The 11,670-nt window shown below is 47.2% G+C and overlaps 1 protein-coding gene and 1 long non-coding RNA gene across 9 annotated transcripts in view; one reads left to right on the top strand and one right to left on the bottom strand.

The window, feature by feature from the left end:
• Window positions 1-2,327: 2,327 nt before the first annotated feature.
• On the bottom strand, window positions 2,328-6,933 carry LOC138061551 (uncharacterized). Of its 8 annotated transcripts, none has more exons than XR_011135386.1 (5): window positions 6,860-6,933; window positions 5,791-5,871; window positions 4,032-4,149; window positions 3,630-3,776; window positions 2,328-2,536 (listed from the first exon to the last, which is right to left on the bottom strand). It is a non-coding gene; the product is annotated as an uncharacterized lncRNA (long non-coding RNA). The 8 variants fall into 8 exon arrangements; XR_011135387.1 differs by having other exon boundaries at window positions 5,813-5,871; window positions 6,860-6,904; XR_011135380.1 differs by lacking the exon at window positions 6,860-6,933 and adding an exon at window positions 6,557-6,695.
• A 39-nt stretch (window positions 6,934-6,972) lies between these two features.
• TAF4 (TATA-box binding protein associated factor 4) overlaps window positions 6,973-11,670 on the top strand; it is a 40,668-nt gene continuing 35,970 nt past the window's right edge. The window contains exons 1-2 of the mRNA XM_009670660.2: window positions 6,973-7,356; window positions 9,324-10,412. Of these exons, the coding sequence (XP_009668955.1) occupies window positions 7,041-7,356; window positions 9,324-10,412 (1,405 nt within the window). The 5' untranslated portion in view covers window positions 6,973-7,040. The remainder of the gene's footprint in view (window positions 7,357-9,323; window positions 10,413-11,670) is intronic.

Here is an 11,670-nt window from a genome sequence, read left to right as displayed (position 1 = left end):
TGCTAATCATTTGTTAAATTGAAAACACTTGAAATTACTGAAGCCAGTTGTAGTGACCAAAAGGACCACAAATCTTTGAGTAATATTTTAATTGCTCTTCCACAATTCATGTAGACTTTTAGAAGAATTCTTCCTAATACATAAACCACAAGTCCTTATTGACGTGGCTGCTTTTTGTCTCTTCCACAGCCAAAATTCTGGACATTTGTCTAGTAACCTCCATCCAGAATATTTGTTTAAAAAGCCTACTAGCTGCTGGGGTAGTAGTAGTCGGAAACATCCATCTTTATATACAAGTGCTCTTCTTCTTAATAACGTTCCCTAACTCTTCTCTTGCAGATGAGTCTGGATGTTGATACTTCCTATCTTAGCAGGCAGTAACAAGCACGACAAGTTAGATTAAGAGCAGCTGGGCAGGAAAAACACTATTCCACAACTCTTTTATACTGTAAAGCCTTGAAGGCCTTTAGACAAAAATCCTTTATCACACATCGTGTTCTCTGGGCACCCTCTTTTGGGCACAGGATGTTGAGCTGTGTGGACTTCTGGTATGCCTCAGTATGACCATACTTACTACATAAGTCCTATGTGAATTGCCTATAGCATGTATTAGTGACACGTTCTTCAAGCTGTTCCACGCACACAAGATTCCCAAGGCAATTGTGTGCTCAGCTAAATTTTCTTTTTGCAAATCTATCTCATAAGCAGTCCTTCTCTAACAGACCATTTCTGTGTAACGTTTCCCAATTAATCACTAGGTTTTGTTAAAGAACTTGTGTTCAGAAAGAGGAAATCCCTTAAGCTGTCTCAAGAAATAATGTATTTATTCAGTCATATCACATTGTAACTACATAGCTTTAATGACCAAAGAATTAAGTTTGTTTTTCTGCTCTACTTCTGGCGGTCCAGTAACTGTTCCTAGGCAGATATAAGCACTTACGAAATGAATGGTGATTTTGGCATGCCTTCCCCATAGCACCATTGCACTAGACGTGCTACCTGGAACACTGAATTGCAGTCAAAGGGTTGGTACTTCTGTAGCTAGCAAAAATGGTCCAGTACATATCAAGATAGACACTGCCCTTAAGTGGAAATAGGAATATAAGCAGGTATGATTACAAGAAAACAAAAAGGGATTGTACAGTTGCTTTAGAGAGCTACTGTTCATCTCTTGTTCTTTTACAATGCGAAGATTAAGGCGTTTGCCTGGAGCATACCATACTTAATTGTGAGAATTAATCCATAACTATTAGGAGCATTAGACTTATTCAGTGATACCCTTACGGACAGATGAAAAACCAGGGGTGATTTTAAGACCAAGACTTCAAAAATATCTTCAGTTTCCAAGGAGAAGACAGTAAAATTTAGAGACTTTTTTAAAAAGAGGAATCTAAAGTTGTTTCATTTATCTCCATGTGCATGCCTATAGTAAGACTGCATTTGCCCCTAAATTCAAAGTAAAATGCTTACATAGGAATATTTTTCCTACAAATCATTGTCAAACTTTTGTATTCCGGATGCATATAAAGTCTTGCTGGTTTTGCTGAACATTTGTTGCTCCAGACTGACACTTTTTGCCATTTGCAGAAAAATCTGCATGCAGTCTTTCAGGTTGTCAAACTCTAGGCCTTTCTGCTTAGCACTGCATCACCTTTAAACAGGACTCCGTTCTTTTGTCTCTTTCTCCTGACACTGTGTACTTCTGAAATTGTCCATAGATCTCCTAAGCTCCTTGAAACATTTTGGAAATGAGTTAAAAATCTCACACATACACACACGTGGAAGCATGGAAGGAAAGTGTTTCTGCAGCAGCAGAACCTAAATTCTGTAACAAACGAGCAGCACCATGAAACTGGGGCATGGATAGCAACGGGACATAGTCTGATAGAGGCGTGCTCCCTTGTTGCTAGGTAAAATGCAGAGGCTTTCATAAAACAAAACATGTAAGCATGTATTTTGAAAACAGACCATAATCCAATGGCAAGTCTATGAAAATGTCAGAGGGTTGAAGATTTAGTTTACTTCAGTCCTGTCTGTGACCAGCAAAGTATTCTCCACTGGCACCAACTAGTTCCTGAAATGTCCTGATGTAAGTTTTATGTAGTTACAATAACTAAATTTGAGAAATGTTTACTGGTTTGGAACAGGTTGAATATAAAGCCTTTACCTTAGACATGAGAACCAAACTGGAATTTCTGGGAAATGTTCTCTAAGATTCTTCTGGAACTTGTGGAATCAAGCTATTGCTAGTTAAAACCCAACTTTCATCATTTCCAATTATCAGTCACTGGGTAAGGAACAGAAAAAGGGGCAGGGAAGGACAACAGTACCAGTCTTTCCATTCATTTATTGATGGGACTTTAGTATTATCACTGGTCAGCTAAGTCTCACAAAAGTTGTGTGTACAGACAACCAAAAATGACTACCCTTCTCCTCCTGAACCATTTATGAGCTGTAGGTTTCTCTGCTGTGTCCCTTATCATCATCATCCATACTGCTGTCTCCTCTGGGTGATGTTCTTGTAATGAGTTCTAGGCTAACAACAGTTTTTAGAAAAACAGAAAGAGAATTGCATTAATACTTGTGTCTTGAGACACCGTCTCCATGCCATAATCTATATAGTCTACCTATAAAGGGAAAAAAAAGAATGAATTAAGTATTTAAATACTAAAATGCTGAAAAGAACAGGTTAAGGGAACAGAGAGTCCTCCATTTTTCTGTATAGCTCCTACTTGCCTCTATGCTTTAGGGACACTAGAGAGCATTTGGCTATAACATTCAAGATCTTTTGATGCAATCCTTGATGGGTGAAATATACAGCATTTACTGGAGGTTGAGTCTGCCTTTCTCTACACCAACACCTATAATTACCAGTAACCCATTTACTAGGATTCTTATGTTAGCTGCTCTTTTATAGCATTTAAAACAGAAATAGGCGTGCTGTAGAATACAGAGGACATGCTGGGTAGATGAGGGGAGAGCAGTGGATGTTGTCTCCCTGGACTTCAGCAAGGCTTTTGACACTGTCTCCCATCACATCCTCCTAGGTAAGCTCAGGAAGTGTGGGCTAGATGAGTGCATAGTGAGGTGGACTGAGAACTAGCTGAATGGCAGAGCTCAGAGGGTTGTGGTGAATGGCACAGTCTAGTTGGAGGCCTGTAGCTAGCTGTGTCCCCCAGGGGTCAGTCCTGGGCCCGGTCTTGTTCAACTTATTCATCAATGACCTGGAGGAAGGGACAGAGTGCACCCTCAGCTAGTTTGCTGATGATACTAAACCGGGGGGAGTGGCTGACACAGCAGAAGGCTGTGCTGCCATTCAGAGGGACCCGGACAGGCTGGAGAGCTGGGCGGAGAGGAACCTCATGAAGTTCAACATAGGCAAGTGCAGGGTCCTGCACCTAGGCAGGAATAATCCCATGCACCAGTACAGGCTGGGGGTTGACCTGCTGGAAAGCAGCTCTGCTGAGAAGGACCTGGGAGTCCTGGTGGGCAACAAGTTAACCGTGAGGCAGCAATGTGCCCTTGTGGCCAAGAAGGCCAATGGTCTCCTGGGGTGCCTTAGGCAGAGTGTTGCCAGCAGGCCGAGGGAGGTGATCCTGCCCCTCTCCTCAGCCCTGGTGAGGCCTCACCTGGAGCACTGTGTCCAATTCTGGACTCCCCGGTACAAGACACACATGGCACTACTGGAGAGAGTCCAGCGAAGGGCTACCAGGATGATGAGGGGACTGGAGCATCTCTCCTGTGAAGAAAGGCTGCGAGAGCTGGGCCTGTTCAGCCTGGAGAAGAGAAGACAGAGGTGACCTGATCAATGTGTACAAGGATCTGAAGGGGGGGGTTGTCGAGAGGATGAGGCCAGTCTCTTCTCCATGGTGCCAAGTGACAGGGCAAGAGGCAACAGGCACAAACTGCAACACAGGAAGTTCCATCTGGACCTGAGGAAAAACTTTTTTCCTGTGAGGGTGACAGAGCACTGGAGCAGGTTGCCCAGAGAGGTGGTGGAGTCTCCTTCGCTGGAGATATTCAAAACCCACCTGGACGCGATCCTGGGAAATATGTTCTAGAGGACCCTGCTCGAGCAGGGGGGTTGGACTAGATGATTTCCAGAGGTCCCTTCCAACCTCGGCCATTCTGTGAGAAAGAATCCCAACCCTGAGGAATCACATATAGAAAATTACTTCCAATGGTAAACAAGAGACAGATAAGTGTGAAAAGATAAAGTATTTAGTAATGTATCCTGCACACTTACAATGTGCAAGTGGTAATGCATCTCGGTTGTTCTTGTAATTTTGTAAGGTTGCTTACCTGATGTGGTAGATATTGCCATATGGTATACTAGAGAGAGTGTCAGAACAAGGACATAAAGATTTCTAGACTTTTTTTTCTACTTTGGTATGCAACTGTAAACTACATTCCAGTTGTCCTAGAAAACTAGCAGGAGAAGAATATAGCCTGCTCTGATCCTTTATGTTAGCTGCTACTGCCCTTTGATAATTTAATCCATCTCTGATGTCACCATCTCTCTTTTTTCATCACTTTTCCTGGCACTGCAGCCCAACTTTGCACTATACTCCTGTTGAGATGCTGTGAAAGAAAGACTTGCAGTGACTCTGTCACCCTTGGGCTGTTTCCGCTGAATTCTAGCTGTTTACCTCAATAACCGATTTGAGCAGCTGTAGACTAACTCTCTGTTTTGGGGATCTGAACAGACTTCTATTCTAGATAGCTCTTTGGTATGTAGCTTATAGAATTTAATCGTGGCCAAAAACTAGCAATGTGCTTGACTGTAGCAGCGACAAATTCACAGGCACCACTGTGCTTGACAAAGCATTCTTGCATTGTAAGAAATGGGCCACACGACCTACAACATCAGTAAAATTGCAGCTACTTTAAGCATTATAATTTGGTCAGAATGGATGAAGTGGAAGTTAAAAGTTATAGAGAGGAAAAGGGCATTTTCTTTGCTTCTCTCCCTTGAATTTTGAGCGATGACCGAGAAAAGCTTTGAGAAGTATAGAAGGCTTGAGAACAAGAATAATTTAACAAAGATTAATTTTATAACTTCTCAGAGGAGCTAGGCCGTCCCTCCTAGCGATGTGTCCTTTTGAAGCGATTAGAGCCTCAGGAAGGGCTAGCTGTTGTAATTCCAACTCACCCTGCAGAAGGCTACTGCAGGTGAGAAGAGGACACAAGTAACTAGAACTGCAAATCCCTCAGTATAAGCAGTTTTCTAAAACTTTCAAGTTATTACACTACTATTTGAGGCCCATACATTAAGAACAAAATACCTATCTGATTTTGTTTTTTCTTTGAGCTTTTTGCAAAGAGTTTCTCTCATGTGGGAACATTCACAGATTTGGGGGCAGGGTAAGATATGGGACAGCATTTCAGTATTTTTCCCCATCATTTAGGACAGCTAGTGGACATGATTTACAGCTAATAACATGATTTACTTCACGTTACAGCAGTGCAAGTGATCACCACAAATCTGTAAATATAAGAAGCACTGACGCCCAACTTTAGGCAAACCTAAGTAAAGAATACTTTGTCTCTGACCTATTTCAAGCAATCCAGTCTCACAGAAAACTTGCAGCTCTTATTCTTACCAGTCTCCATCTTTGCAGTCTTAAGTCAGCTATCAGGACAGTAAATTCTAGACATTATTAAGGAACGCATTAGCAGGTGCCGAGTCTGATCCCACTGCAACACAACTCCAGTCTTTAATTGCACCCATTCCCAGTACATCAGAGCAAAACTCATCATACTGCAATAAGAAGCGTTATCATGCTAAACCTGATTCCTCTTTAAAAACGACCTGCCACGATTTGTCCGTCAGTATTGTTCCAGCCGTTCGGTAGCCTTGAGAAACAGCGCCTAGCAAAAGAAAATATTAAAAGGCGGGTTGCATTTTTACTTCAAGTGTATTTACTTCCTTTAGGATGGTTGCACAACGAGGTCAAAGTGCAGTTTCCTACTGTAAGAGCGGCGCTCACGAAGTCCCGCGTACCTGCAGCCCGCGCCCAGCGCGCCCCGCCGCCGCGGTTCCCCTTCAGCTGCTCTTGGCTCTTGCGCAGCTGTAACGCCTCGGCTTTCCCCGAAGGGTTAAGCGGCAGCGGGGGCGTTAACGCGCGCGGGCGCGCCGGGATGGCCCCAGCGCAGCAGCCCCCCGCCTGACGCTGTCGGGCTCCGAGCGGGGAGTGGACTATTTAAAATAGTAACCTCCCTCTTTCATTTTTTGTTTGTCCCCGGCGCCGAAAGCCGAGCTCCCCTCCCGGGCTTGCGCTCCGTCGGGGCTGGCCGCCAACCCCTCCGCGGCCCGGCCCGGCCCGCCGTGCTGAGTCAGGCTGCTCGGGCCGGGGGGGCGGGGAGGGGCGCCGGGCCCCCGCTGCGAGCCGCGGCTCCCGCCCCGCGCCCCGGCTACCTGCCGCCGGCACCCGGCGGCGGCGGGGGCGGCCCGGGCCGGCAGCGCTGCGGCTCCGCCTGCGGCGCAGCGAGGCGCGGGGGCCGCCGCCGCCGCCCCCCCTCCCCTCCCCTCCCGCCCGCCCGGCGGATCAGTTACACGCAGCTGGCACAGGTGTGCGGCGCCGGCGAGGGAGACCCGGGCGCAGGGAGCAGCGGGCAGACATGCAGCCATTTTGGGCCGAGGCAGACAAAGAGGCGCGGCCGCCGCCCCCCTCCTTCCCGCCTCTCCTCCCCCCGCCCCCCTCCGCGTCGCGCCTCGCCCCGTCGCGCCTCGGCCGGCCGGCCGCACCGCCCGCCCCCGCCCGCCACAGCCGCCGCGCCCCGCCACCGCGTCGCGGCCGGGCCGCTGCCGCCCGACTCCCAACTAAGAGCTCGCAGCCATTTGCCCTGCCTTTTATACCCGGCCGGCGGCCAATCAGCGGCGAGCGGAATCCCTCTCCGGCCGGTGATGTGAGGCGAGGCGGCTGCGCCTGCGCAGTAAGGGGGGCCGAGTGTGTGGGGGGGGGTGGGGGGAGGGAGGGAGGAGTGAAAGGGGAGGGGGGGGAGGAGGGAGCAGCTCACAGGAACCCTCCAAAAAAAAGATGGCGGCGGGCTCGGATCTGCTGGATGAGGTTTTCCTGAACACGGAGGTGGATGAGAAGGTGGTGAGCGACCTGGTGGGCTCCCTGGAGTCCCAGCTGGCGGCCTCCGGCCACCACCACCAGCACCACAAGGCGCAGGAGCCCCTGAGGGCCGCTGGGGGGCTGCTGGGGAACCATGTTGTGAGCAGCAGCAGTAGCAGCAGCAGCCCTAGCCCTAGCCCTGGAGGAGTAGTAGTAGGAGGCAATGCTAATGTCCAAACAGAGAGCAGCAGCAGCAGCAAGATGGGACTCAGTGCCCCAGAGATCACAAAAGCAGGTAACATGGGCAGGGGTGGGGGGCTCGGAGGGGAGAGGGGGCCTCCCCTCCCCCCACTGCCCGGCTCCGGCTGCCTCCTTCCCTCACTGCTTTTTTTCCCCCCCTTTTTCCCCTCTCTCCTCCGTCTTGTTGTGGCAGGAGCCGGAGTGCAAAGGGTGGTATCGATCATACGGGGGAGAGCCTCCCCTCATCATGCCCCCTCGGTGTGTATCCGTGCCTGTGCTCCCTCCCCTTTATTTTCCCTCCTCGCTCCTGCTTACTAGAGGATGTTTTATCATGTGTGGGGGCAGTATCCCTACATCATAACCCGTCAGTGCCTGCCTGTGACTCTGTCGGTCCCCCTCTTCTTTTTCTGCCCTTGTTGCTGGAGTGTAAAAGGCTCTATTAATCTTGGGGTTGAGGGAGGCAGAGCCCACCCCCTCGGTGCTGCCTGTCCCTCACATGCCATCTGTGACTGATCCCCTTCCTTTTCCAGGGGTGGAGGTTATGGGGGGGGATTCCCTCTTAATAACGCCTGCTTAGCTGTCTGTGTAAATGCTCCTTCCCCTCCCCCTTCGCTGTTGCTGAAGTGCAAGGGGGTGTTATTAATCATGACACCTATTTCCTGTATAGGAGGAAGCGAGGGGGGATTTCAAGGGGAGGAAGTCCCTCAAAATGCTTCCCCCCCCCATATCTGTCTGCCTGGATATGCCTCCCCCACCCCCTCCCTTGTTCCTGGGGCTTGGAGGGGGCATTCAACACCTCTCATTCCCCCTCTGCCCTCAAGGGGGTGTTGTCACAACATTAGGTCCCAGGAAGGGGGGGGAATTCAGGCCATAACACCCCACCTTGTACAATGTCTTCCCCCACCCCCCCGCCCCCCAGCATCTACCTGTGACTGTTCCCTCCCTTCATGTTGTGAAGGCTGTAGGGGGATGGTATTAATCACAGCCTTAAGGGTTCCCTCCATGAGAATGGAGGGAAGCTTTTTTTCAGGGGAATAAAAAAAAAAAATGTCTCCCCAGAATCTCTCTGCAATTCCTCCCCTCCCCCCCTTTTTGCTTTCTTTCTTTCTTCTTGCTGAAGTGTAAGAAGATATTACAGACCTTCTGTCATGATTAATGAAGCTCTTCTAGGAGGATCTCCTTAACCCTTATGAGATGCATCTCAGTATCTGTCTGTCACTATTCTTTCCCCATTTCTGTCTCCTTAGGGCCAGGACCCAGGCTGTCTGTGATTGTACTAGTGATAACACCAGGCCTCATCAAGGGGCGTGAGGATTATTCAGGACAAGAAGCTACATCACCTTATCCTTTCTCAAAATCAGCCTTGCTTTTTATTTATTTATTTTTAACCATCTCTGGCTGTGGGAACTTCAGAGCCAGAAGAATAAATTTTGTAATAAGGTGGAGAGGTCTTCTTATAACCTGCTCCAGACCTTATACTACTCCTTATCTTGGCCGGCTGGTGTTTTTCTTTTCCTTCACTTTTTTTGCATCTTGCTGTTGTTGAGCTTCCTGCTCTAACTGACTTAACGTTGTAGCAGATGAGAGGATTAGGGCGTAACTTGCTGGGCATAGGGAATGTGCCTTATTAATGTGTCTTCCAATGCTATTTTTTTTCCTCTTGTTGGTGCAGGCATGCTGCTAAACATAATATCAGGCTCTAGAATGGGGAAGAGGTCTAAAGAGAAGATCTCCTTCCTCCTTCCTTCCTTCACTTCATAGCAAATCTGTTTTCCCTGTTTTATCTTACTGTGGTGATGAAGGTGGGAGTGTTGCAATTAATATTGAATCCACCAGTCTCTAGTGGGAAACTGGAGGCTTCAAGATAACGTCTTTAAATCCTTCTTCAGTTTATACTCTGTTCCATTTTCTTGGCAGGCAGTTTGGGAGATGAAGAAGACTTGGTGGTGAGGGAGAACATTCTGTCTTCGTTGGATTTCTCCTGCTCGTTCTGTCTTTTTAACCTTGTTGTTGTTGTTGCAGGAGCAGGAGGAGTGCAAGGAGGCGTTATTAATCATAACACCAGGTCCCAGAGCTCAACTCTGGATGGAGGCACCACAACGAGCACCAGCACCACCACTGCAGCAGCAGGAGGATCTGAAGTTACTGCTGCTCCAGGGACCCTCAGTCAGGGCAAATCGGTGGTTATCAGCACGATGGCAACTGCCTTGTCCACCAGGAATGGCAAGATTGGGACCACAACAGTGCAAACTTTGAATGGGAGTAATGTGGTGATGAACTCTCACCACACAGGAAGTGCTGCTTTCTCCGGGACTCCTGTGACTGCTAACCCTGCTTCTGCACCTGCTGTTGCCCCTCTAGTTAACAATGGACCTGGATCTGTCGGAAAAGGAAATACTGTTAATGCTGTTTTGCCATCAGCTTCCAACACTGTCATCCAGACTTCTTTCCTTAATACTGCTGTGTCGTCTGCATCTTCTTCCTCACCCACAGTTATTTCCTCGCAGCCACCACCGAGCATTGGAAGTGGGGGGCCTACGGTAACGCTTGTGAGGCCACCAATTCACACAGCAGGACCCACAGTAGCTGCAGCTGGTGCAGCCACTCAAAATGGGAGCAATACTGTGATCAATTCAACCATCAGTGTGGGGAGTTTTCCTGCTGTTGCTACAGCCACTGTGGGATCTGGAGTTTCCCTCCAGACATCGCTTGTGAACAGCCAGTCTGGTTCCAGTGTGCCAGCAGCTCCTGCCACACAGGTCATCAAATCTGAGTCTCCTAAAACTATAGTCCAGGCAGTATCCCAACAGCAGACGCTGGCTACTGGTGGCCAGCCCAGTACTACAGGGGGTAACATGATTATTGGGCAAACTATGCAAGCTGGGCTCTCCAGTGTTGCTCCCAATCCTGGTGGGATATCTCCTGCAGCTCCTGGCACCCCCACAGCAATGGCTAAAGGCACTGCCAATACAGTGGCACAAAGTCTGCCAAGGACTCCAACCGCAACTACAAGCGGGATCAGAGCAACTTTGACTCCTACAGTTTTAGCACCTCGTTTGCCTCAGCCACCTCAGAATCCAACTAATATTCAGAATTTTCAGTTACCACCAGGTAAGTAAAGGCTCGAGGATTTTATTTTGGGACTGTGTTTCTTGCAGGGAGGACAGTGTCCAAATAAGATGTCTTGCTGTTTAATTGTGAATTGTGGAAAAGGCTTTACATTTAACAATGAGAATTGTCTGGTTTTGAATAGTAGTATAGTAGCGTTCCACTACTAAGTATATGATTTCAGGTGACCAAAATTTCTTTTGAACAGTAATAAATTGAAAACCATTCTATCTGGTATCTTCGTTACAATGTTAATCTAGGTGAAGCTGCAGATTGCCACAGTGTGATAATGAAACATTATCAAATGATACGTTGCTATTTCATTTTCACATAATGCGTTTTGACTTTTAAGGTAGTTTTGTCAGGAGTTAATACAACCTCAGTACGCTGTTCTCTCTGTCCCTGCATGCCCTCAGTACTGTACAAGGAGCACTGATGAATAGAGAAGCAGCAGATGCAACACAAGAAAACTACACTCTTTTACTTTAATACATACAAAGGCTGACTTACAAACTCAGAGATTTGAAGCTTTTGATGATCTTTTTTGTCATTGGTGTTTCAATACAAAGGCAGTCTTCCTATGTCCTTACCTCACCCTGTTGTGTCTAGGGCTGCAGCTTTTGTAGTACCTAGTATCATGCTTAGTGTTAAGCGTCTTTGGGCAAGGAGTCCAGTCCTGAGCTCAACGGGTGAGTTAAAGCCAAGGTAAGAAAGCTTTCTGTGCTGGGAACTGTTCTGTCCCTCCTTAAATATTCTAGATTTGGAGGCTTAAGGTTATATACTTACTATTACTTTGAACCTGGCTTGTATCTAGTTTCATTTTTAACCGAAAATACTTGTGTGCACCTACCGATAGCTTCCTATCTTTTTCATAATATATAGTAATAGCTATGTTCTTATGATTCATTATTTTCAGTGCAGCATACAAAGAACTAATTAAATTTTACTAGTAGTACCTAATGAAATCAGTGCTGTGTGTATGTTGTCTATGTCAATGGGTCTTAGTAAAAAAAAAAAAAAAAAAACACTATTGATTTCTCACCAACCTTAAAGCAAAGCACTTGCCACATAAGGTAGACCAGAAACCATATTGTGTTACTACACACTGTCCTTTTGTGTAATATACTATTTGTGCTGTGTGATGCCATGTAGTTTCATGAATTCTGGCAACCATTCTGTATATCTTAAGTTCTAACTGGCATAATTTTTTCTGCTTATTTATTACATAGAAAATTATTCCCTGTATGAATAATTGGAATGA

Source organism: Struthio camelus, chromosome 18 (genome assembly GCF_040807025.1).
Source record: "Struthio camelus isolate bStrCam1 chromosome 18, bStrCam1.hap1, whole genome shotgun sequence".
NCBI lineage: Eukaryota > Metazoa > Chordata > Aves > Struthioniformes > Struthionidae > Struthio > Struthio camelus.
Note: the sequence above shows the minus strand (reverse complement) of the source record. Positions and strands in the feature narration are given on the sequence as shown.